Below are 27,828 nucleotides of genomic sequence, written 5' to 3' on the forward strand. Positions count from 1 at the left end.
ATGGAGGCATCACAGGCCAAGTATGAGTTTGGTATGTCACACTCTTCTAGAGGTGTTAATCATTTGAAATCTGATGTTTAGAAGGGAGACTTAAGCATTTTCTTATAGAAGGGCCACACTGACCTGGTGTAGGACAAGGAAAACACAAAATAAGTTTTGCTGGTTTTTAAAAAAATATTCAACTGAGTGTTGACTCTTAAAAAAACACATGTTGTCTGGGATAAAAATGCATAGATTTGGGGGTCTGTGGAGGTTTGATCTTGATCTATTATGCAAAGATGCCATGAAGGCATGTTGGCAAGAAACAGTCTCCATGGTGCACTTTCTTGGGTAAGGAAATAACTTTATTTAGGGGACTTTAATTGAACTTGAGTAGTGGGGGAGTAGCCATTGGAAGAATAAGTCATGGATCCGTTTTGTTTATTTGGGGTTTTTGAGTGAGGTTGTCAAAAGATGAAAATGGACATTTTCTTAACTTTAGGAAATATTTTAATGTAGCTGTCTCTGTACTTATAAAGTTGATGTAAATATTAATGATTCATAATTTGAAAAACAGAAGAATTAGTTTGATCTAATGGATATATATTGACCTCTTTGCCACAAAAAATAGAGAAATGCATACTTTTTTAGCTCATGTGAAACACAGAAATATTTACCATACATTAGAACCACAAGCAGTATGTAGATGGATAGATATAACATATCTATGTTTATATTTGTGTATATATATGTGTATGAGTTTGTATATGTGTATATATGTACATATATGCTCATATAAGTCATTTTTTCTGTCAGTAATATTGGAAAACTAAATTGAGGAATAAATATAATACTCATTATAATAATATGTTTTAACTGTAAATTGTATATTATCTGATCTCTCCATCCTAGTGGTTTAATTGGTAGAAGTTATATAGAATACATTTTTAATTTTTCTATTTTAATCCTTATGTCTTACCTATATCTCTGGAAAATGAAACCAATTGAATATAGTAAGAAAATGTTTGACTTTATTAGTTGTAATTAGCCTTTTATGGTTAGTATAAGAGTCCATATATCCAGAATTGGATTCATCAACTTTTTATATGCTCATTACACCTGTTCTATTTTCTTATCCTTTCTCCATTAACTTATTCTGTATCATGTTTTAAACATTATTTTAGAGAGAGAGAGTGAGTGCGTGAGTGAGGGAGAGGGGTGGAGGCAGAGGGAGACAGAGAATCTTAAGCAGGCTCCAAGCTTGGTGTGGAGCTGGAGGTGGGGCTCCATCCCACAACTGAGATCATGACCTAAGCCAAAAATTAGAGTCAGATGCTCAACCAACTGAGCCACCCAGGTGCCCCTGTATCCATTTTTTAAAATAACTCCATATTTTGTCCCCCCCTTTTCTGGAGTATGTGTAATTACTGGGAAAATTATATAGAGTATGTTTTTCTTTTTTCTATTTTAATCCTTATATTTAACTTTATCTCTTGAAAAATACTCAGCTGTATATAGTAAAATGTGTTTGACTTGAATGAGATTAGTCTCTTATGTTATCATATTAAATATATTTCAGATTGCATTTATCAATTTATACTATGTTCTTCATTATGCCTATAGTCCATTCTTAGTTTGCCAGTTCTAACTTCTTCTGCATTAATTTTAAATAATTCTACATTGTACCTCTCTTATCTTGGAAGTCATACATTCAGTATTTCTTAGTTTTTAACCTAGAAATTATAGTGTACTTTAAAAAACTAGTCAGAGCCTGCTTTAGAACTTCTGTCATTTTCTCTCTCTCTGCCCCTCCCCAACTTGTGCTCTCTCTCTCTCTCTCTCAAAAATAAATAAACATTAAAAAAAAACTAGCCAGAATGTAGTTATTTAATACGTCTGTCTCTACCTGGACAATATGATGGCAATCCAACACTAGTAGATTAACTTTCACTCAATTTGTTTTTGTTTATATGCTCTATATGATGTCTTTGGGACTTATTTATTTTATAGATGGAAGTCTGTACCTTTCAACCACCTTCTCCCATTTCACCCTTGTCTCTGGCAATCACTGATCTATTCTCTGGATTTATGAGTTCAGGTTTTGTTTCTTAGTTAGTTAGTATGTTTGTTTTAGATTCCAGATATAAATGAGATTATATGGTGTTTGTCTTTGTCTGACTTATTTCACTTAGCATAATTCCCTCAAGGTCCATCCATTTTGTCACAAATGGCAAGGTTTCTTTCTTTTTTATGGCCAAATAATATTCACGAATATACTACATCTTCTTTATCCATTCATTCATTGATGGACCCTTAGGTTGTTTACATGTCTTTGCTAGTGTAAATAATGCTGCAGTGAACACAGGAGTGCATATATCTTCTTGAGTTAGTATTTTTGTTTCCTTTGGATAAATACCCAGAGGTGGAACTGCAGGATATGGTAGCTTCAGTTTTAATTTTTTGAGGAACCACCATACCATTTTCCATAGTGGCTGCACCAGTTTACATTCCCACCAACAGTGCACGAGGGTTTCCTTTTCTGTGCATCCTCATCAACACTTGTTATTTCTCATCTTTTTACTAATAGCCATTCTAATGGGTGGGAGGTGATATCTCATTGTGGTTTTAATTTGCATTTTCCTGATGATTTATAATCCTGAGCACTTTTCGTGTACCTGTTGCCCATCTGTATGTCTTCTTTGGAAAAATATCTATTCAGATCCTCTGTCCCTTTTTAAATCAGATTGCTTGTTTCTTTTTGTTGTTCTTGTTGGTGTTTGTGGTAGTAGTTGTTGTTTTTTGCTATTGAGTTATATGTGTTCCTTATATTTTTTTGATACTAATCTCTTATCAGATATACAGTTTGCAAATATTTTCTTCCATTCAGTAGGTCGCCTTTTCATTTTGTTGATGGTTTCCTCTGCTGTGCAGGAGCTTTTTACTTTGAAGTAAAAGCATTTATTTTTGCTTTTGTTCCTTTTGATGTTAAATCCAGAAACAACATGGATGAACCTGTAGAACATTATGCTCAGTAAAATAAGGCAGATACACAAAGAGAAGCACTGCATGATATCCCTTATTTGTGGAACCCTAAAGAGTTAAACTCGGGACGGCTGGGTGGCTCAGTCGGCTAAGCGTTCGACTTCAGCTCAGGTCACGACCTCACAGTCCGTGGGTTCGAGCCCCGTGTCGGGCTCTGTGCTGACAGCTCAGAGCCTGGAGCCTGTTTCAGATTCTGTGGCTCCCTCTCTCTCTGACCCTCCCCCGTTCATGCTCTATCTCTCTCTGTCTCAAAAATAAATAAACGTTAAAAAATTTTAAAAAAAAAAATTAAAAAAAAATAAAAATAAAAAAAGAGTTAAACTCAATATATTTAAATATATATTTAAACTTTGCTAAGAGAGTAGATCTTTAGTGTTCTCCCTACACACACACACACACACACACACACACACACACACACAAAAGGTAACTGTGTGTGGTGATTGATTTGTTAATTTTATTTCATTAATCACTTCACAGTGTATACATCTACCAAAACATTATGTTGCCCACTTAAAATATAAACATTTTGGTTTGTGAAACCTCAATAAAACTGGAGAGAAATAATTTATTTAAGATCTGTCTATGTCTGACTTTGTGAATAAGATATGTATTATACTTTGGAAACATTAAAGAGGTTTTCATTATGCCCTATTTCAGCACAAAACCTCAAGACCTAGGCCAAGTTGGGTGGAGGATATCCAGGCACCTCTTTCTTTCACTGAACACCCAGTACCAGTTAACAGCCCCTCCTGCCACCTAGCTCACATCCTATATACTTGTTATTCTGAAAGAAGAACAAGATGGCTGGGCCATTGTGCACCCCAAGTCCCACATGCAGACATCTACTCTATGTTCAATTTAAAGTATTTTGGTGGTTTGGGGGTGGGGGGCACCTGGCTGGCTCTATCAGTAGAGCATGCAACTCTTGATCTCGGGGTTGTGAGTTTGAGCCCCACACTGGGTGTAAAGATTGCCTAAAAATAAAAATAAAATCTTAAAAAGTATTTTAGGGGTATTTTATATAGGCACTTTTTTGGCCTAATGAGCTGAAATTAGAATCTATTTATGATTAAGTTGTGACTCAGTCCTCTACGAGGGAAATAATGAATGGCACTGAATTGTTGACTTCCAAATTGCCCTTGTGACTTTCATTACAACAGCCTGCATTTTGCACCTAGCTCTTCCTCAGTGACCTCCACCCTCATGAACTGCAGCCCTCCCCTAAAACTACCATAGACACCCCCACCATTCCAACACTCCTAGATTGTTTACAACTAACCCCTACCTCCATCTTGTGAACTTTATAACCTCAAAATCTTCAAAAGTTCTATCCCCACATTTCAACGACCACACACAAATGCTCTTTACTTTCCATCCCCCTTGAATGCACCAGCCTCCATTCCCTCCTTCTTCCTGTCCCTAAATTTACCCTCCTGTTCCAATGATCTCAGGCCATTTCCCATGTCCCCTGTGGCCCTAGGCCTCCTCAGCCCTTAACCATTGGATTGCCTCATCTTCCCCATGACTTCCATGCATTGTGCCTACCCTACAATCCCTACCCACTTCTCCTGGTCCCTTTAGCTCAAGATTCCCACCATCCTTCCCAGCTTCCAGCAGCACTCTGCTCCCATTTTGCCTCTTTGTACCCACTCCCAACCCTCAAGTTCCATCTCTCCCTCCACCCTGCATCTCTACTTTCATCAACTACTCCTATGAACTGAAGGCCCCAATGGATATACCCCTTCATTTGTCATATTATCTGACTTCTCACAGACAATAACTATAACGTACCTTTTACCTACTCCTGCACTTTAACCACCTCCCGCCATTATTATTCCATCCTTAGTGGCCCCTTCATCCCCATGACCTTCTCCATCATCCATCCACCAAGTCCACAAGTTCTCTAGTACCCTTAACTTCCTTTCACTCTAGACCCCTTGTGCCAATAAATCTTTCTGTTTAGCTTCTCAGTTACTTGAACCCACTTGTTCCTTTTACCCCTCTTTCCTCTCTCTCCCTATGGTTGGTTTGTACCCTTCTCTGCAGCTTCCCAGATGTTCTCAGAAACTGGCCTCTATACATGGAGGTCAGGGAGAGAGGAAGAAAGAGGCAGGCCACTCCACATTGGTAGGTGGCAGTTTAATAAGTAAAGGGAACTTACATAGGAGGCTTGTCTTGGGCAGTGACACAGTGAGCAGATCCCTATACCTGCCTGTCCAGTCTTAAAGTTGATAGAGAGAGAAGACTTAACTGGGCTCATGCACACCATGTAGGTGTTCTCCACACCATGTCACCATCTCAAGGCTGTGTCCTTGGAGCAGCCTCTGGGAGTGGGAAAGGCAAGTGGAACCCACATTCCAAGGACGGGGGAGCAGGTGAGGAGCCTCTGAGTGCCTGGGGGCCAGCTCATGGGGCAATCAGTGATCACATTTCACTTTTTTGATGATATTTCCCGGTACCCCTGAGCTCTCCCTCTCTTCACTCCCCATGCTGTCTGCACCCTACCTGTATGCCTTTTCCCTGCGTCTTCATTTTACCTTGTATGCAGTCTTGGGGCGCCTGGGTGGCTCAATCAGTTAAGCATCTGACTTCAGCTCCGGTCATGATCTCATGGTTCATGAGTTCGAACCCCACTTGGGGCTCTGTGCTGACAGCTTGGAGCCTGGAGCCTACTTCGGATTCTGTGTGTGTGTCTCTCTCTGCCCTTCCCCTGCTCATGCTCTCTTTCTCTCTCTCAAAAATGAATAAACATTAAAAAAATTAAAATATCTGTGTGTGCTCTCTCTCTCTCTCTCTCTCTCTCTCTCTCTCTCTCTCACACACACACACACACACACACAGCCACTCCCCCAACATTTCACCTTTCCTGCTATGCACCTTGACATGAAGTAGTAATGCTCACAGCAATTTCTAATGTTGCACATTCTGAATATCTTTGTAGGTTGTTCAGAGATGGAAAGAGTAAAACACGGCCTCCCTTCCTGTACCTCCAGAAGGTCGGAACATATCATGATTCTTTCACATGTGAATACCTTTCTGAGATACGAATATCTGTGTTGATGGTGTGACTGTTACTTTATGAATATGAGTTAGCTGTGTGAGCTTGTGTGTGTCATAGTGTGTATGACACACTGTGCATATGTGTATATACAGTGTGTGTGTTTATATATAGTGAGTTTGGGATGAGTGAGAGTTTGTTACAGAAAGTGTGAGTGTATATGTGTTCAAGTAAGTGAGCGCGTGCGACTGCATTTGTCTGTGTGTGAACACATGTGTGCGTTTGCATCTGTGTGGAAGGCTGGAAAGCACATGTAGACGAGAAACTGAGCACCATCAGGATTCTAATCCCACACTTGGAAAGTAGGGGCTTTAGATAGAGAAACTAGATCATATTGTGGATTTGTTTGAAGGAAAAACAAAAGGATTAATTTGGACTCATATTTTTAAAATCAATTATGAAAGCAATCAGGCTCATTACTAAACATTCAGCAAAAAACATTAAAAAAAATAGGGGCGCCTGGGTGGCTCAGTCGGTTCAGCTCAGGTCATGATCTCGCGGTTTGTGGGTCTGAGCCCCGCCTTGGGCTCTGTGCTGACAGCTCAAAGCCTGGAGCCTGCTTCGGATTCTGCGTCTCCCTCTCTCTCTCCCCTCCCCCGTTCATGCTCTGTCTCTCAATAAATAAATAAATAAATAAATAAATAAATAAATAAATAAATAAATAAATAAAACGTTAAAAAAATAAGTAAATAAAATAAATAAATAAGGTTTGAGGGGCGCCTGCGTGGCTCAGTTTTGCATCCGACTTCAGCCCAGGTCATGATCTCACGGTTCATGAATTTGAGCCCTGCGTCTGGCTCTGTGCTGACAGCTCAGAGCCTGGAGCCTGCTTCAGATTCTGTGTCTTATTCTCACTGTTCTACTCCCATTCATGCTCTGTCTTTCTGTCTCTCAAAAATAAATATTTAAAAAATTAAAAAGATAATAAAGCTTGAGGACCAACGTAACCATTCAATGCTCTTGGATTAAGGAAATAATATTTGCTTATATGCTAATTAAAGGATTGTAAAATTATCTCTTTAAATTATCTGATCCCAGGGGCGCCTGGGTGGTTCAGTTGGTTAAGCATCCAGCTTCATCTCAGGTTCATCACGGTTCATGAGTTCAAGCCCTGCGTCGGGCTCTGTGCTGACACCTTGGAGCCTGGAGCCTGCTTCGGATTCTGTGTGTGTCTCTCTCTCTGCCCCTCCCCCAGTAGTGCTCTATCTCTCTCTGTCTTTCAAAAATAAATAAATGTTAAACAAATTTTAATTATCTAATCCTGTCTGAAAAAAGCACGCTTTCATTGGTGACAGGCTCATTAACTTGTGTGTTTCTATGGTTGTTGTTATTATTATTATTATTATTATTATTATTATTATTATTATTTAAATAAGTAGGCTTCACACCCATCATGGAGCTCAATGCAGGGCTTGAACTAAGGACCCTGAGATCAAGGGTGGGACGCTTAACCAACTGAGCCTCCCAGGTGCCCCTCTACAGTTATTACTCTGTTTAGATTTCCTATATTACATGGGTGGGAGAAATGGTGAATATTGGTACACTATATTTTGCAATATATCTGGCCCAAAGACTAGAAATAATTTATTTGGGGAAGAAAAACTTTTCAAGGGAACAGAGAATTCAGTGAGACACTGTGGGAGGCCGGACCCCGGTGCCAGGCTAAGACCGGGTTGAGCAACGGCTCCCTGTTGACTCAGCCAACCCGGTGGTTCCCCTTCCCGTTCCACCACTTACAAAGGCATACGAAAGCCTTGCCAAGGCTGAGAAATCTAATTCCTGAAGCCTGTGGTCTGTGGGTGTTGGCAGTAATGTTACCCCTTTCTACCCCAGGTCAAATAGGAACAAACATGGGAACTGTGCTTCGCTAGCAATCTATCAACAGGGTCTTGCGGTGACCCGTTTAGAAAGTTCACAATGTACACGGAACTAAATGTTTTGGTTGGCAGCGATCATGTGAAACCTGTTTATTCTTAGAATGGCCTGACCCATAAGAATCTTGATATAAAAGATTGTGTACCGCAACAATAAAGTCGTCACTTGGGCCATCAGCCCAGGGACCCTCCTGTTCCCAAAGTGGCTTCTCTTTTCTTTCTTACATTCCCCTACCCTTAGGACCCTGATCTCGGTGTTTGTCGTGCTGGTCGTGACAAGACACACGTATTTCATGGCTAGTCCCACACGTGTCAGACTTCAGTATTTCCTCCTTCCTCCCTATGAGACCCTGTCTGCCTCCAGGGATCAAGGAGAAGAAAGAGCCCTCCAAATACTTGCAAAGGTCTCTTTGGAGATGATAACTAGAAACCTGCTGTTGTTTTCAGCAATTAATAATTGGGAAAAAAAGTTTGTCACCCCCAAACCTGTACTGTCACTGTGGATACAGGTGAAGAGAAAATTGCAGTTCCATAGGGAAGTGACATCACAGAACCGGAAGCCCGTATCTAGTGGTCTGGCAGCTTAACCTCTCTCTCACATGATACTAGCTGTGGTGACCATCGTGTTAACCCCCCTGTCCTGGCAGCCAGAGACACTCCAGTGAATATTTCTATTTCAGTCTAAGGGGGCAGAGTCTGCAAGCAAAGAGGGGTATCAGGAGTCTAGGTAAGTGATCATATTGGGGAAACAAAATGACGCTTCTGGGTTTCAGCCTGGTCCAGTGCCAAAGCCACACAGGAAGGAGGAATAATTCTGATGCTTGAGTTGAATTGGTAAAGAGAGACAGGGTCCTAGACTTTCACCAATCCCTGATGGTTCCTGATGTGATTTAGTATAACCCTGACAGTGACAGTTGGTGTTTAATCCAAGTGATTATGAAATGTGACTTTTAATGTGAATCATGGCTGTAGTTCTAAAATAGATCTGCAGTCAGGCTACCTTACTAGTGTGGGTCAGGATTACTACAGGTGCCTATAATACCCCCATGGTTAATAAATGCTAGAAAAAATCTACAGAATTATCAAATCCTTTGCAGAAGCAGTGCATATGAATGACAATGGCTGGAGGAGAAATGTTTCTCTAACTCAGGGTGTGTGACGTGATTAGTAGAGACATTAATTTTTTCCTATTGAAAACATCCATGATCTGTTGATGTTAGTAAGACTATTTTTCCATCTTTGAATTAGGGGAGGAGCACTTAAAGAAATGACAATATTACGAAATGGATTTCAGATGGCCATTAGACACAAAACTATCTTGTGAGCAATTCTCCTTTTTAAAATTTTATCATATCAGGGCACCTGGGTGGCTCAGTCGGTTAAGCGTCCAACGTCAGCTCAGGTCATGATCTCACGGTCTGTGAGTTGGAGCCCCATGTTGAGTTCTGTGCTGACAGCTCAGAGCCTGAAGTCTGATTCGGATTCTGTGTCTCCCTCTCTCTCTCTGCCCCTCCCCTGCTCATGCTGTGTCTCTCTCTGTCTCAAAAATAAAATAAAAACATTTAAAAAATTTTTAAAAATATTATCATATCAATCACAAGCTCTGAAATTTCAATTTATAAAATGTACAAGTTTTCACATCTTAGAGATTTCATTTTATATATGTGTCATAGGTAAACATGTTTAACAAAGCTTGCCTTATTTCCAATGTGTTTTCTTTTTTTAAATTAATTTATTTGAGAGAGAGAGTGTATAAGTAGAGGAGGGGCAGAGGAAGGGAGGCAGAGAGAGAATCTCAAGCAGGATCCACATTGTCAGCACAGAGCCTGATGTGGGGCTCAATCTCACAACCCTGGGATCATGACCTGAGCCAAAATCAAGAATCGGATGCTTAACCAACTGAGCCACCCAAATGCCCCGTCAATGTGTTTTCTTAAGCTATGTTACTAAACACATTGGTTTGGAACTTGAAATTAGTGATACTGAGTTTCTACTCTATAGTACTTTATCACATATTGGTGTTTCAAGTTCCATAGCTCAGAGCATAATAGAGCATTAAGTGATTTTTGTGATAGGTGTCATGTCATTGCTGATATAAAAGCAAATTAGTGTTTCTGTGGCCAATCCCCACAGCCAGTAGTGCATTCTTTCAATATAACTTGTCATGGAGCAGGTCTGTATACAATTATACTACAATCAGTGCACCTAGATTTTATGAAGATATTTATAACCTTATTCATAATAGGTCTTAGCCTATATAATAAAAATTTACACATAAATGGAAACTTGTTACAAAAATATAAAAACGCCAAGTATAAAATTATATGTACAAAAACATCTAAATATACACCTGTATTTTGAAGAATACATCTAACTAGCTTTGTTAGAACAGCATTGTGCTTAAAGGCACTGCCATTATACCAGCCCAGTCAGGTTCAAATGTCCCCATTCCCGTAAAAACTTTGAATTTGACAAATCACTAACCTTTCTCCATCTCAGCGCTCCTTATTTTGTCCATGAAAATGCTCATACTGACACTCTCATGAAGTTGTGAAGAATCCAGGATGTACATACACACCTTTTCTAGTATTAATCATACTCTGTAGAAAGTACCTAACATTAACAGTCAATACATGAAAACCTGTTAAAATGTGTTAATTGTAAACAATTATTTCTAAGTGGGAGCTAAAGTAAGAAGAAAATATTGAATTCAAGCTGACATGACACATGTAATCATGCCTCACATCCCCACACAGGAATCTCTGGCTCAGAAGATGACTATTGCTCCCCGGGAACTGGGAGAAAGGCCAACAGGGATTTGGCAATGAGATTGATCTTTCTATTACAGACGATAGTTGGGGTTCTGGGGAATTTCTCTCTTCTTTGCCATTATCTCTTCCTTCACTTGAGAGAATGCAGGGCAATGTCCACAGATCTGATTCTCAAGCACCTGATTGTGGCCAATCTCTTAGTTATTTTTTTCCAAAGGAATCCCCCAAACATGGTAGGTTTGGACGTGGAACATTCCCTTAGCGATTTTGAATGCAAACTTGTTTTCTATGTTCACAAAGTGGGCAGCAATGTGGCCATTGGAACCATCTGCCTCTTGACTGTTTCCCAGGTGATCATGATCAGTCCTGTGGACTCCAGGTGGGCAGGGCTTAAAGTGAAAGCTCTGAAGCACCTGGGCACCTCCAACATCCTCTGCTGGGTCCTGAACATGATGCTAAATATTATGGTTCTTTTCTTTATGACCAGAAAAAGGAGCAACACAAACATAACAAGGAAAAGAGATTATGGCTACTGTTATTGCATAAGTAGTAGCTATATAGTACAGTCACTGTATGTAGCATCAGGATTATCCCATGATGGTTTCTGTTTGGGGCTCACAATCTGGGCCAGTGGCTCCATGGCCTTCATCCTGCACAAGCAGGCACAAGCAGCAGGTCCAATACATTCTCAGGAACAATCTCTCCACCAGATCCTCCCCTGAGACGAGAGCCACCCAAAGCATCCTTGTCCTGGTGAGCACCTCTGTGTCCTTGTGGGCACTGTCATTCTTGCACATTTGTGTGGTAGTGTTTAACAACCCCAGCCTGTGGCTGAGGAACACTTCTACACTAATCGCTGCATGTTTCCCTACGGTCAGCCCCTGCATGCTCATGAGTTATGACCCCAGAGTGTCTACCCTCTGCTTTCCTTATAAAGGAACACAAATCACTTAAACTTGTCACAAATATGTAAACTGTATGTTTATTCAAATGGTTGTTTGTTTATTCATAATCCCCTTCAGTGTAGAAACACAGCTATGAAATAGTCACAAGAGTAGCAAACAAGAATGACCAACCTTCTGCTCCTAAGTAAATAATGTGAATGGCAACTGTAAATGAAATATAATCATGTTAATATTTATGTAATTGAAATTTATTTATTTATTTATTTATTTATTTTTGAAATTTTAATCTTTATTTATTTTTGAGAGAGAGAGAGGCAGAGCCCCAGTGGGGGCAGAACAGAGAGAGAGAGGGAGACACAGAATCCGAAGCAGGCTCCAGGCTCTGAGCTGTCAGCACAGAGCCTGATGTGGGGCTTGAACTCATGAACTGTGAGTTCATGACCTAAGCCGAAGTTGGACACTTAAACGACTGAGCAACCCAGGTGGTCCTATGTAATTGAAATTTATTAATGTTTGCTGTGGAGGAGTTTGGCTTCTATAAAGTGATTATTCCAGAAACAATTTGGATATTATAAAGAAGTCATTAAGAATACAACTTTCAGGGCATCTGGATGACTCAGTTGGTTAAACATCCAACTCTTGGTTTCAGCTCAGATCATGATCTCATGGTTTGTGAGATCGAGCCCTGTGTTGTGCTGTGTGCTGACAATGGGGAGCCTACTTGGGATTCTTTCTCTCTGCCTGTCCCTCACTCATGTGCTCTCTCAAGATAAATAAGACTTTTAAAAAAACAAAAAGGATACAGCTTTCAACCTGACACAAATTTTCCAGACATTGAGTGCTAATAAGATTGTAGGAAAAGTTCCCTAAAACAGGAGCACCAATATAGATTGTCATTCAAGAAACTGAAAAATGAAGAGCAGTAAGTGAAATTGGTGGGTAAATTCAATTTCAGATAGTACAGCCATTGAGGGATAAGTAATGAATTTTACATTACATCTTCACAGAGACCCTAGTCATTTGAAATAAGACGTTATGAAAGGAGAGGAGTATATTTAAAACATTTTCATGGGGAAGTAGCCATTTAAACTGAAGTCAGACAAATGAGATATAATTTTGCAGATTTTTTAAAAATATTGTGCAAAGTGTTGCTTATTAAAAATGCATTCCACTTGGGATAAAATTTTATGGATTTGGGAATCTGCATAAGGTAGTTTCTTTCTATGATGTGAAGATGCCAGTTGGGCATGTTGGCAGAAATACGTTCCCAAGGTGCAATCCCATCACCCAGAGGTAAAGAATAAGGTTAGGGCAGTGTCTTCCATTACCCAAGAAGTGATGGGGGAATGGCCATTTGGAGGGGTAAACCATGAATCCACTTTATTGACGTGTAATTTTTGGCCTGTGGCTATTGAAAGGAAGAAAATGGACATTTCTACAATTTTACAAATTATTTTAATACTGGTTTCCACTATATTTATATCATAAAGCTAATAGGAGGAACTGAAGTTTTAAATATCAGAAACAAAGAATTTGTTTTGCCTGATATATATATATATATATATATATATATATATATATATATATATATATTCTATCAAAGAAATGAGAAACATATCTTAAACTCACGGTACACTTAAAGATATGTACAACATATTACACACTAAACGATATGCTTGTGTGTATTTCCATCTGTGTATTTGTATTTGAATGTATATACATATGTGTATTCATGATTGTTGTGTTTATAAATGCACAAGTATACATTTAAGATCAAATTATGTTTGTTTTGCATCCAAAACATTGGAAAATTGTAAATTAATGAAAAATAATAGCAAATTGCTTTAACATTAAATTCTATTTTATTTGATATGTGTATCCAGACATTAGTTGTTTAAGTTTACATGAAACACATTTTTCATTTTTTTTATATGAATCCTTAAATTTGAGGTATCTCTCTTGGAAAAATACCCAAATGAATACACTAATTTTTTTTTAATTTTTTTTATTTTTAATTTTTTTTTTTTTTTTTTTACTTATTTAGAAGTAGCCTTTATGGCTAATACAAAAGTGCATATATTTAAGAATGGATTCAACAAGTTCGTGTCCAATCTTCATTATACCTGTTATATTTTCTTATTCTTTCTAAATTAATTTTTTCATATCAAGTATTTAAAATAACTGTAACTTGGGACACCTGAGTGGCTTAGTTGGTTGAGCATCTGACTTCAGCTCAGGTCATGATCTCACAGTTAGTGAGTTCCAGCCCCACATCAGGCTATCTGCTGTCAGCACAGAGCCTGCTTCAGATCCTCTGTCCCTGGCTCTCTGCCCCTCCCCTGCTCTCTCTCTCTCTCTTTTTTCTCTCTCAAAAATAAACAACATTTAAAATAACTAGGTGCTTCTGGGTGGCTCAGTCGGTTAAGCACTGGACTTCAGCTCAGGTCATGATCTCATAGTCTGTGAGTTCGAGCCCTACGTCTCACTCTGTGCTGACAGCTCAGAGCCTGGAGCCTGCTTCAGATTCTGTGACTCCCTCTCTCTCTGCCCCTCCCCCGCTCACGGTCTGTCTCCCTCTGTCTCAAAAATAAATAAAAACATTAAAATTTTTTTTTAAGTTTTTAAAATGCTTCTTCTGTTATGTCCTGCAGATCCTAGACAGCCAGAAGCATTCATTCTTGGGTAAAGATTTGAGGGAATTTGAGTTTAGGGCTGAACTTTGTGTTATTGATGGAAGAGGTCATCAAGAAGATGTGACCACCGCTTGACTTAAGAGCTTGCCCTAGGCAACAGGCTCCTCATTCCCTCTCCTTCCCTTGGAACGTACACTCTGCCCACTGTGCCTAGTAGGAGCTGTTCCAACGACATAGCCTTGAGAGTAAGAGGTTGTTGAGACCATCTATGCAGTACACGTGACTAAATCCTGCTAAAACCACTCCATAAACTTCTAAGATTCTGGCAGATGGGTATGAAGATCTACTCATCTTGTGGCCACCCAAGACAAGCCTCTTAAATTCCTTTGCTCATTAAAGCTGTCACCTACCAAACTGAGTGGCCTGCCTCTTTCTTCAGTGTCTGTCTACCCTCTGTGGACTGCCAGTTTCAGATTTCACCCAGAAGCTCATGAGTTTGTGACCCAACAGTTATGCTAGAAGTACCAGGTAATCTGGAGCCATCTGTGAAGGGCCAATTTAGAATAGGGTCTATGGGGAGCCCTATTCATTTATACCATGCAAGATGGTTCTGGGTGTCCAGTTCCAGGACCTTGATGTTTAGATTTCAGGCAGGTGATTTACAGGAAGCACTGGATTCAGGTATGCACCTCTGTCCTTGGGCACCCACCAATAATGGATTTATCTTACCTATCTCCCCATACATCCATGGGAAGGAAGAGAATTAAAATAGGGGAGGAACAATGAAGCACCCATGGAGGGGATGGTGTCGAGTTGGTGGAAAGAACAGTTTTGTGCTACAGATTCTGGTCTTAGGAGTGCCTGGGCTCTGACTCAGACCTGTGCTCTTGAGGCCAAGTGCATTCTAGGTAAGTGGTTCATAGGCTGAGGTCTTTGGAGGGACGAGCTTCCTCTACTGGCCTTCGTGGCTAGTATGGAGCAAGGATGTGCTGGGAGTCTTTTGGACACATAATCTAATGTGTGGCATTTGGGTGGGGACTACTTGGAGCACTAGCATGTGAGGAGTAAGTCCCTGGGACTCAGTGGGAACCCAGGGGCCAGAGTCACAGCATTGCTCTGGATATACACCTGGGTCTGTAGGGTAGAAGATCCCCACATTTCAATGTAAGAATTCCTCTCTCCAGTCCCTTTTTCCTGGGAAGCCTCCACTCTTTCTGAGGCCCTGCCACACTGGGGAAGAGGTACAGGAAGACCCAGAACAGAAAAGGAAATAAAAAATATATGGTGTGGCATGTGAAGTCACAGTTGGTGGGACATTATGTTTTATATCCAAGTGCAAGGACCTATTAGCAATTCCCCATCAATAGTGAAAGTGTGCTCATGATGGTGAAGGAATCCCATGTCTCAGAACCATATGGATAACCCACATGTGCACAGATCAATATGATTAATGATCTATTTGTCATAATGTGTCTGACAGCAGGTGACAGACATATTTAGCCCTGGACATGTATAAATAGGAGGTGTTTCAAAAAGATGGTTCATTGGTAATCAACATGGAATATGATGTAGCATTTCAGAGGATTTGGTATAAGAATATCTCCTTCCTAGGTCACTGATTGAGGAAGGAAAAATTATTGAATAAGTGTAATATGATAATATTTATGGAAATATTGAACCAAGAAAAAAAGAATGTTAATGCTGTGTGTGTATATTTTTCATACAATTTGGGACATAGTCTAAAATTCCATAAGAAGGAGGATACAATTGGCACAAAAAACAGACACATAGACCAATGGAATAGAATAGAAACCCCAGAACTAGACCCACAAAAGTATGGCCAACTAATCTTTGACAAAGCAGGAAAGAATATCCAATGGAAAAAAAGACAGTCTCTTTAACAAATGGTGCTGGGAGGACTGGACAGCAACATGCAGAAGGTTGAAACTAGACCACTTTCTCACACCATTCACAAAAATAAACTCAAAATGGATAAAGGACCTGAGAGACAGGAAACCATCAAAACCCTAGAAGAGAAAACAGGAAAAGACCTCTCTGACCTCAGCCACAGCAATTTCTTCCTTGACACATCCCCAAAGGCAAGGGAATTAGAAGCAAAAATGAACCATTGGGACTTCATGAAGATAAAAAGCTTCTGCACAGCAAAGGAAATAATCAACAAAACTAAAAGGCAACCAATAGAATGGAAAATATATTTGCAAATGACATATCGGACAAAGGCCTAGTATCCAAAATCTATAAAGAGCTCACCAAACTCCACACCCGAAAAACAAATAACCCAGTGAAGAAATGGGCAGAAAACATGAATAGACACTTCTCTAAAGAAGACATCCAGATGGCCAACAGGCACATGAAAAGATGCTCAACGTCACTCCTCATCAGGGAAACACAAATCAAAACCACACCAAGATATCATCTCATGCCAGTCAGAGTGGCCAAAATGAACAAATCAGGAGACTATAGATGCTGGAGAGGATGTGGAGAAACAGGAACCCTCTTGCACTGTTGATGGGAATGCAAACTGGTGCAGCCACTCTGGAAAACAGTGTGGAGGTTCCTCAAAAAATCAAAAATAGACCTACCCTATGACCCAGCAGTAACACTGCTAGGAATTTACCCAAGGGATACAGGAGTACTGATGCATAGGGGCACTTGTACCCCAATGTTTATAGCAGCACTCTCAACAATAGCCAAATTATGGAAAGAGCCTAAATGTCCATCAACTGATGAATGGATAAAGAAATTGTGGTTTATATATACAATGGAGTACTACGTGGCAATGAGAAAGAATGAAATATGGCCCTTTGTAGCAACATGGATGGAACTGGAGAGTGTTATGCTAAGTGAAATAAGCCATACAGAGAAAGACAGATACCATAGGTTTTCTCTCTTACACGGATCCTGAGAAACTTAACAGGGACCCATGGGGGAGGGGAAGGAAAAAAAAAGAGAGAGGTTAGAGTGGGAGAGAGCCAAAGCATAAGAGACTCTTAAAAACTGAGAACAAACTGAGGGCTGATGGGGGGTGGGAGGGAGGGGAGGGTGGGTGATGGGTATTGAAGAGGGCATCTTTTGGGATGAGCACTGGGTGTTGCATGGAAACCAATTTGACAATAAATTTCATATATTTAAAAAATAAAAGGAAGGAGGATACAAGACAAACACCTAAAACTGGATGCGGGATAATTAATGTGGGATTTCTTTTACTTCGTTCTATAACTCTTTTATAATTACATTTATTTCCACATGTACAGGCATACCAGAAATATTGTGGGTTTGGTTCTAGACAACGCTGACAAAGTGAGTATCACAATAAAGCAAGTCAAGTAAATGTTTTGGTTTCCTAGTGCATATAAATGTTTACATGACACTGTAGTTTATTGAGTATGCAATAGCATTATGTCTAAAAAAAAGTGTATATACCTTAATTTTAAAATACTTTATTGCTACAACGTGCTAACCATCATCTGAGCTTTCATTGAGTTGTGTTTTTTTGCTGGTGGACAGGGTCTTGCCTCCATGTTGATTTAGCTGCTGACTTGTCAGAGTGGTGATTGCTGAAGACGGGGTGGCTGTGACAATTTCTTAAAATTAGAGAACAGTGAAGTTTGCCACATGGATTGACTCTTCTTTTCACTAACAATTTCTCTGTAGCACGTGGTGCTGTTCCATAGCATTTCACCCAGCAGAACTACTTTCAAAATTGGAGTCCAGGGGCGCCTGGGTGGCGCAGTCGGTTAAGCGTCCGACTTCAGCCAGGTCACGATCTCGCGGTCCGTGAGTTCGAGCCCCGCGTCAGGCTCTGGGCTGATGGCTCAGAGCCTGGAGCCTGTTTCTGATTCTGTGTCTCCCTCTCTCTCTGCCCCTCCCCCGTTCATGCTCTGTCTCTCTCTGTCCCAAAAATAAATAAAAAACGTTGAAAAAAAATTAAAAAAAAAATTGGAGTCCATCCACCCAAGCCCTGCTGCTGCTTTATCACCTAAGTCTATGTAATATTCTAAAGATTTTGTGGTCATTTCAACAATCTTCCACAGCATCATCAACAGGAGTAGATCCCAACTCAAGAAACTACTTTTATTGCACATCCATAAAAAGCAACTTTTTCATCCATTAAAATTTTATCATGTGATTGCAGCAGTTCAGTTCCATCTTCAAGTTCCACTTTTTTTTTTAACGTTTATTTATGTTTAAGAGAGAGACAGAGAGAGAGCATGCACGCACACACACAAGCAGGGGAGGGGCAGAAAGAGAGGAAGACACAGAATCCAAAGCAGGCTCCAGGCTCCAAGCTGTCAGAACAGACCCTGACGCAGGGCTGAAACTCATGAACCACAAGATCATGACCTGAGCTGAAGTCAGACGCTTAACCGACTGAGCCACCCAGGTGCCCCCAAACTTCTAATTCAGGTTCTCTTGCTGTTTCCACCACATCTGCAGTAGGTTCTTCCCTGAAGTCTTGAACCCTTCAACTTCATCCATGAGGGTTGGAATCAACTTCTTCCAAACTCCTGCTCATATTGATATTTTGAGCTCTTCTCATGAATCAGAAATGTTCTTTTTAAAAAAATATTTTATTTATTTTGACAGAGAGAGAGAGAGAGTCAGGAAGGGACAGAGAGAGAATCCCAAGCAGGCTCTGTGCTGTAAGCACAGAGCTCAATGTGGGGCTCGATCTTGTGAACTGTGAGATCATGATCTTATCTAAAATCAAGAGTCGGATGCTTAACCTACTGAGCCACCCAGGTGCACCTGAGTCAAAAATGTTCTTAATGGCATCTAGAATGGTGAATTCATTCCAGAAAATTTTCAGTTCACTTTGCCCAGATCCACCAGAGGAATCACAATCTATGGCAGTCAAAGCCTTATGAAATTGCTTTCTTTTTTAAAAAAAAAATTTTAACGTTTTTTTTTTAATTTTTGAGACAGGGAGAGACAGAGCATGAACAGGGGAGGTTCAGAGAGAGGGAGACACAGAATCTGAAACAGGCTCCAGGCTCTGGGCTCTGAGCTGTCAGCACAGAGCCCAACTCAGGGCTCGAACTCACGGACTGCGAGATCATGACCTGAGCCGAAGTCAGCCCCTTAACTGACTGAGCCACCCAGGCACCCCGAAATTGCTTTCTTAAATAATAAGACTGGAAAGTCAAAATGGCTTCTCAATCCATGGGTTGCAAAATGGATGTTGTGTAGCAGGCATGCAAAGAACATTAATCTCATTGTGTGTCCCCATCAGAGCCCTTGGGTGACCAGGTACGTTGCCAATAAGCAGTCACATTTTGAAAGAAATCTTTTTTTTTTTTTTTTCCTGAGCAGTAGGTCTCAACAGTGGGCTTAAAATATTCAGTAACTGTGTTGTAAACAGATGTGCTGTCATCCTGGCTTTGCTGTTCCATTTAGAGAGCACAGGCAGAGTAGATATAGCATAATTCTTAAGGACTCTAGGATTTTCAGAATGGTCACTGAGCACTGGTTTCCACTTAAAGTCAGAAGCTGCATTAGCCTCTAAAAGGAGTCAGCCTGTCCTCAGAGGCTTTAAAGCCAGGCATTGACTTCTCCTCTCTAGCAATGAAAGTCGTACATGACATCTTCTTCCAGTAGAAGGTTGTTTTGTCTACACTGGAAATCTATTGTTTGGTGTAGCCACATTCACAAAAGATCTTAGCGAGCTCTGGACAACTTGTTGCAGCTTCTACATCAGCACTTGCTTCTTCGCCTTGTGATGTTACGGAGATGGCTTCTTTCCTTCAGCTTCCTGAACCACCTCCGCTAGCTCCAGACTGGTCATCTGCCGCCTCCATGCCTCTCTCGTGGCCTTCACAGAATTGAAGGGAGTCAGGGCCTTGCGCTGGATTAGGCTTTGGCTTAAGGGAATGTTGTGGCTCTTTTGATCTTCTCTGCAGACCATGACAGATTTCTCCATATCAGCGTAGGCTCTTTTGCCTTCTTATTTGTGTGTTCACTGGACTAGCACTTTTAACTTCCTTCAAGAACCTTTCCTTTGCATTCACAGTTTGGCTGTTTGGTACGACAGACCCAGCTTTCAGCCTGTCTTGGCCTTCGACATGCCTTCTCACTAAGCTTAATCATTTCTAGCTTTTAAGCTGAGAGGCATGTGACTCTTCCTTACACTTGGAAGCCACTCCCTCTCTCTCTGCTCCTCCCCCCTTTCTCTGAATAAATAAACGTATATTAAGTCGCCTGATCTCAATGCTGTTGTGTCTCAGGGAATAAGGAGGTCTGGGGAGAGGGAGGGAGGGAGGGAGGGAGGGAGGGAGAGAGGGAGAGGGAGAGGGAGAGGGAGAGGGAGAGGGAGAGGGAGAGGGAGAGGGAGAGGGAGAGGGAGAGGGAGAGGGGGAGGGGGAGGGGGAGGGGGAGGAGGAGGGGGAGGGGGAGAGGGAGAGGGAGAGGGAGAGGGAGAGGGAGAGGGAGAGGGAGAGGGAGAGAGAGAGAGAGAGAGAGAGAGAGAGACGGGGACATAGCTGGCCAGTGAAACACTCAGAACACACACAACGTTTATCGATTAAGTTTGTCGTCTTACGTGGCTGTGGTTTGTGGCACCCCAAAGCAATTACAATAGTAACTTCAAAGATCACCAATCACAGATCACCATCACAAATATATTAATGGAAAAGTTTGGACTATTGCAGGAATTACCAAAATGTGACAGAGACACAAAGTGAGCAACTGCTGTTAGAACAATGGTACTGATAGATTTGCTGGAGGCGGGGTTACCAGAAAGTTTCAACTGAAGCAAAACAAAGTGAAGCATAACAAAATGAGGTATGCGTATTTTGTATTTCCAACCTAACAAATTGCCACATACTTAGTGGCTAATATAACACCCACTTATGGTCTCACAGTTCATAAATCAGAAGTTCTGTAGGCTTGGCTGGGTACGCTGCTTAGAAGCTCAAAAATCAAAAATCCAGAGGGCAACCCACATGGGCTCTTCTGTGTAACACTAGGGAAGAATTCGGGTTCCAAGATCCTTTGGTTATTGGCAGGAATTATTTCCTCCTCATGGTTTCCATGTGCCCCTAGTCACCTGTCTCCAAAGAGAGTCACAGCATGGGAAGAAACCCTCAGGCCTCTCATCTCTAACTTACTCCTTGGTCTAAGACTTCATCTGGTTACATTGCGCCCATTCGATAAACCCTTTTTGTGGTCACTTTATCACCTACACGCAGAACCTTAAGGACATCTGCAACCTTAAAGACATCTGCAAAGTCCCTCTTGTAAATTTTTTTTAACGTTTATTTATTTTTGAGACAGAGAGAGACAAAGCATGAACGGGGGAGGGTCAGAGAGAGGGAGACACAGAATCTGAAGCAGGCTCCAGGCTCTGAGCTGTCAGCACAGAGCCCGATACGGGGCTCGAACTCACGGACCGTGAGATCATGACCTGAGCCGAAGTCGGTCGCTTAACCGACTGAGCCACCCAGGCGCCCCTGCAAAGTCTCTCTTGTAATGCGACATGACATAAACCTCCCAGTTACAACAGTGGGTGGAGATGTATTGGCCACATTATGAGACCAGTGATTTTTCTCAATGAAAACATAGGTTTAAAATAAATTTCAGTAAATCTACAAAAATAGTACAACTCTTCAAATGGTTTCCAATAAGGGGACAAAATAAAAGAAAAAAGAATACTTAGAAATTTAAGTTTTACCTTGCTCTGTCTCATATTTTAATAAAGCACATATTATATTCTAGCAACAGTGGAACAAAGGGATTTTCACCATTAACTGTGAGGTACTCAAGGTCTTCAAGACATAGGTAAAGCCAGATAAGGGACATTCTGACACCACTTTCCATCACTGAGTACCTGATACTGGTTAAAGGTGGCTCCTGGCCAAACTGCCATGGTCACACTCTTTGCTTCACATCTTAAAGGAGCAAAATGAGGGCACCTGGGTGACTCAGTCAGTTAAGCATCTGACTCTTGATTTTGGCTCAGTTCATGATCTCATGGTTCATGAGCTTGAGCCCTGCTTCATCAGGCTCTGCACTGTCAGTGCAGTCTCCAAAGACTGGGATTCTTTTTCTCCCTCTCTGCCATGCCCCCCTTTCTCTAAATAGATAAATAAACTTTAAAAACATATTAAAAAAAAAAGAGCAAAATGGCTGTGGCTTGTAGTACACCCCAATTCCTGCATCCAGTTCTCCACTACATATTCAATTTCAGGTATTTTATGCCTAAGTTTTTTTTTGCCTTGTGAATTAAACCTAGAATCTTTCCAAGATTAAGTTGTGAGTCAAATGTAAATGAGGGAATTAATGAATGTGGTGAGTGAATTAGTGATATCCAGTCTTCCCCTGTGACCTCCATCACTCCAGGCTCCATCTGTCCCCACCCTTTGGCTTTCCCCACTCCCACTCACTTGACCTTGAACGTCCCCTAAAACTCCATAGGACCTCACCACCATATGATCCTTCAAAACTCCTCTATTGTGCTCTGAACTCAAATCTCCACCCCTCCTGCCCTACTGCATTCCAGATATCACAGACGAGCTTTCTTCACCAGCCATCACCCTTCTGTTAGCCCTCCAGTGCTGCCTTTCCCTAGACATAAATCAGTCCTCTGTTCTAGAGATCCCAGTCTGTTTCCACTGAACTCGGTGCTCCTGGAACCTAGCAGCCCTGGGCCCCCATCACCCAGCTTTCTTCTCTCACCCAACAGCCTCACACACCATCTCAACCATGAAATCCCCGCCCCTTTCCCTGGGCTGTTTAGCACATGGTGGAAGTATCCTCCCAATCTCCGTTCATCACTCTTCCGCCATTTTGCCTCACTCTTCATTACCATGGCCCACAGCTCTACCTCCCCTTCTACTCTCCGCCACTGTTTAGGCTCATTAACCACCCCCAGGACCTGCATGCCCTACTTGTAATACCCCCTCACCCATCACAGTCTTTAACCTCTCAAAGATGTAAAGTCCCTTTTACCCACTCTCCTTAACCACCTTCTCCCATTACCTGCCCATTCCCATTAAGCCCTTCTTTCCCGGGACCCCAAACCACTTATTCACCCAGCACACACAGTATCTTCCTACCCTTAACTTCTCTGCACAATTTGCCCCTCACTTAGCGAAACCTACACTTCAACTGCTCTATGAATCAACCACTCCTGTATCTTTTAAACCCCTTTCCTCTGTTCCTCAATTTCTGTCTCCCCACATCCCCATGCTCTCTAAACCATATCTATACCCCCATCCTGTGCCCTTGTTGTAGGTCACTCTATCCCACATTCTCGTTCTCTGTCACACATGCAGAGCAGCACATCCCCAACACCCCAACTTTACCACTGTGTGCCTCAACCTGAAGTGGCCTTATCACAGCATCTTTGAAATGTTACAGTTAGTAAATAACATCACAGGGATGGAAGGATGTAAAATGAGCAAGATATGTCCACTTTGCAGGTATCTAGAGTTCTGGAGCTACTACTGTTCTACACGTGAACCCCTTTTTAAGACTTATTGAGGATTATTAGGGCTGTGTGTCATAGTCACATAGGAATGTGACTGTGGCTGATCATGAGTTTGTCACCGAAAGTACATGTGAGTGTGAATGTGTTTAAGAAGTGTATATTTGAGTGTGTTGATATGTATGTGTGTAAATTTACAATTGTGAAAGTGTATGTGTGTGTAGGGGTTATCATCATTATGTCTCTAATCCCTGATTTGTAAATTGGGGAAACTGGATAGTGTAATAGTGTTAAATATTGGATTTGTTTCTTAGGCAAAAAAAAAAAGAAAAAAAAAAGCAATGGATTAATTGTAGAAGTTCCACCATTAGCGGTCTTGAAGTAGTATCAACTTATTTCATAGTTTAAAAATTACACAATCAGCCTGAATAACCATCTGATTTTAGTGCTTGTCTTTTAACAGACACCTATAAATCTCTAATGTTCCATGGATGTTGTTCTGTTTAGACTTCCTATTGGAAGTTTTTATAGACTTCTTCTATGGAAGAAAAAAAATCCCATATCACCTAAACTACCAAATTAATTGACACTGACTTCTGGGGGGAAAAGAGTCCAATGTTTTCTAATATAAATGATTATTATGTTCTTTTTTTAACCACATTTTTTAACTGCTTTAAAAATCCTTCTGAGGTACATTATCTGGTTTATGTTCTCGTAATTTAAATGATGGAACAGAACACTGGCCTGAAAATTAGTTAAGGCTCACTTCTGGGATGAACAACTCAGGGGAGCAGAGAAGCCCATGAGACACCTCAGCCTTACTGCCAGTCCCACACGTGTCAGACCTTACTATTTCCTGCTCCCTCCCTATGAGACCCTGTCTGCTTCCAGGCATTAAGGAAAAGAAAAAGCCCTCTTAACACTTGCAAAGTTCTTTTAGGAGCTGATAACTAGAAACTTGTCATTATTTTCAGCAATTAGCAACTGGGGGAAAAAGTCTGTCACAAATATTCTCAGTTCCCCAAGCCTGTCCTCTCACTGTGGCTACAGGTGAAAAGATAATTCTGCAGGGAGGTGAGATCATAGAACTGCAAACCCATATCTTACAGTCTGGCTGCCTCCCTCCCTATCACACAAACCCTGATTGTCGTGACCAGCACACTGAGCCCACCGTCCTGGCGGCTGGAGGGAGTCAAGTGACTTTTTTCTTTATCAGTCTGAGAGGCAGAGTCTGCAAGCACAGTGGGGTACCAGGAGTCTTGGAAAGTGACGGTCTCAGAAAGAGAGAGTCTTCTGGTTGAGTGCCAAGGGTGCACAGGAAGGAGGAATAATTCTGAGGCATGAGCTGAGCTAGTAAAGGGAGATGAGTTCCTAGACCTGATGGCTCCTGATGTGATTTAGTGTAATCCTAACTGACAGTGACTACTGGTGTTTAATCCAAGTGATAAGGAAAACAGACTTTAAAGTACTTAAGGACTGTGTACAGGAATCATAGACTACATTTTCAGGATTTGTAGCAGTGTGACTCTAACATCTGCATGCTTGTAATAAGGATTAAAATAAATCTACAGGAATCCTCTAAACTAGTGTAAAACCAGTGCATCCAAAAGGCAATTTCTGATATAGGAATGATTTCTCTAATTCTGGGTGTATGAAAAGCTATGGAGACAAGAATTGTTTCCTACTGAATATATCCTTGGTCTATTGAGTTTGGTGAGACTATTGTCCCTCTTCAAATTAAGGGGGAAGCAATTGAAATAGTAACGTTACAAAATGGGTTTCAGACAGCAACTATTACCCGGGAAATATCTTGTGATGTATTCTCTGGTTTAAAACTAGTCTTATATTAACCTCAAACTCTACAATCTCAATTTATATAATACACACACTTTCAAGCTAAGAAATTCTCTTGTGTAAGTCTTACATTTTGATTTTTCACAAACCTTCTTATTGCTAATACCTTTTCTTAAGTGGTGGTAAACAGAGCAGCTTAAGATTTGAAATTACTAATATTGAGTTTCTATTCTATACCAGCTTATCACATATTGGCATTTCAAGTCTCACTATTTAGGGCATGACATGGCATTCAATGATTTCTATGGTAGGTGTCATAAAAGAAAAATAGTGGATCAATTGCCAATACGCTAGAAAGCTAACGACACACTCTTTTCTTTAAACACAATTTGTCATGGAGCAGGTCCCTAGAATTATACTACAGTCAGTGAGTCTAGATTTGATGGAGATATTAAAATATTCATTATTGTTAGTGGTCAACACAAGAAATCTTTAAACATAAATGAAAAAATGTTAGAAAAAATACTACTTATCTAAAATAAGATCACAAGGTATGAGAATGTCTGAATATATGCCTGTATTTTGAATGTTTTTTAAAGTTTATTTATTTAAGTAATCTGTACACCTGATGTGGGCTCTAACTCACAACTCCCAGATCAAGAGTCACATGCTCTTACAACTGAGCCATCCAGGCATAACTATAGATCTGTATTTTTTTAAATATTTATTCAATGAGCGATTGAAAAAGAGAGAGAGAGAGAGAGAGAGAATGAGAATGAATCCCAAGCAGGTTCCACACTCAGTGCAGACACCCTCAGATCACGACCTGAGCCAAAATCAAAAGTTGGATGCTCAAGCGACTAAGCCTCCCAGGTGCCCCTATACACCTGTATTTTGAAGAATACGTCTAATTAGCTTTGTTAAAACAGCACTGTGTTTAAAGTCACTGCCATCATACCAGCCCAGTCAGGTTCTAATCTCCCCATTCCCATTCAAATGTCAAAACATTTGAATTTGACAAATCACCAAACTTTCTCTGCCTCCTTATCTTTTCCATGAAAATACTGGACTCTCAACAACTTATGAAGAATACAGAATGTACTACATACACAGCCTTTATAGCAATGATCTATGTTATGTAAAAAGCTCTTCTAGTGTTCTAAGTTCAGCCCTTGGAAACTTGTTAAAAAGTAAATATTCTAAATAATTATTTTTAAGTGGGAACTCAAGTTAAGTGGAGAACATTGGATTTTAACCAATGTGACACACGTGCCTCACACCTCCTGTTCCCATGCAGGAACCTGGCTCAGAAGAAGAATTTCACTCCCTGGGATTTTACAGAATGACCACCAGGGATTTGACGATGGCAGTGATCTTTTTCTTACAAACTACAGTTGGACTTCTGGGGAATTTCTCTGTTTTTTACTATTATCTCTTCCTTTATTTGACAGGATACAAGCTTAGGTGCACAGACTTGATTCTCAAGTATCTGACTGTAGCCAACCTCTTAGTTATTTTTTCTAAAGGAATCCCTCAAACAATGGCATCTTTTGGGTTGACACATTTTCTCGATGATTTTGGATGCAAACTTGTTTTCTTTGTTCACAGAGTGGGCAGGGATGTGGCCATTGGAACCACCTGCCTCTTGACTGTCTTCCAGGTGATCATGATCAGTCCTGGGGACTCCAGGTGGGCACAGCTTAAAATAAAAGCTCCCAAGTACGTGGGCACCTCCAACATCTTCTGCTGGGTCTTGAATATAGTGCGAAGTATTGTGGTTCCTTTTCATCTAACTGACAAAAGGAATAACATAAACGTCACAAAGAAAATAGATCAGGACTACTGTTACGCGATATCTTATGACAAAATCGCAGAGTCATTCTATGTGCCATTGCTATTATCCCATGATGGTTTCTGTTTGGGGCTCATGTTCTGGGCCAGCAGCTCCATGGTTTTCATCCTGCACAGCCACAAGCAGTGGGTCCAATACATTCGTAGGAACAATCTCTCCCCCAGATCCTCCCCTGAGAGCAGAGCCACCCGAAGGATCCTTGTGCTGGCGTGCTTCTTCCTTTCTTTATGGATGCTGTCCTCTATCTTCCACATTTGTTTGTCAGTTTTTAACAACTCCAGTCTGTGGCTGAGGAACACTTCTACACTACTCACTACGTGTTTTCCTACTCTCAGCCCCTACATCCTCATGAGACATGACCCCAGAGTGTCCACCCTCTACTCTGCCTGGATAAGGAAACAAAACCCCCTAAACTTATAAATATGTAAGTTATATGCCTATTCACAGTGGTTATTTATTAACCCCTTTCAAT

The 27,828-nt window shown here is 40.9% G+C and overlaps 2 protein-coding genes across 3 annotated transcripts; both read left to right on the forward strand.

Annotated features, from left to right (window-relative positions):
* On the forward strand, positions 1-11,681 carry LOC102954110 (vomeronasal type-1 receptor 4-like). Its single transcript, XM_015541551.2, is given in 3 exon segments — positions 1-31; positions 10,713-11,386; positions 11,388-11,681. Coding segments are annotated over 3 exon segments (999 nt in total).
* On the forward strand, positions 8,540-27,776 carry LOC102953041 (vomeronasal type-1 receptor 4-like). 2 transcript variants are annotated; one of them, XM_042970263.1, is made up of 4 exons: positions 8,540-8,683; positions 17,541-17,586; positions 20,934-21,066; positions 26,802-27,776. In XM_042970263.1, the coding sequence occupies exon 4, from the start codon at positions 26,847-26,849 to the stop codon at positions 27,774-27,776; it is 930 nt and encodes a 309-aa protein (XP_042826197.1). In that variant the 5' UTR covers positions 8,540-8,683; positions 17,541-17,586; positions 20,934-21,066; positions 26,802-26,846. The 2 variants fall into 2 exon arrangements, with proteins under 2 accessions (XP_042826197.1, XP_007091120.2); XM_007091058.2 differs by lacking the exon at positions 17,541-17,586.
* Positions 27,777-27,828: the final 52 nt, after the last annotated feature.

The sequence above is a fragment of the Panthera tigris genome, chromosome E2 (assembly GCF_018350195.1).
Source record: "Panthera tigris isolate Pti1 chromosome E2, P.tigris_Pti1_mat1.1, whole genome shotgun sequence".
Classification (NCBI taxonomy): Eukaryota; Metazoa; Chordata; class Mammalia; order Carnivora; family Felidae; genus Panthera; species Panthera tigris.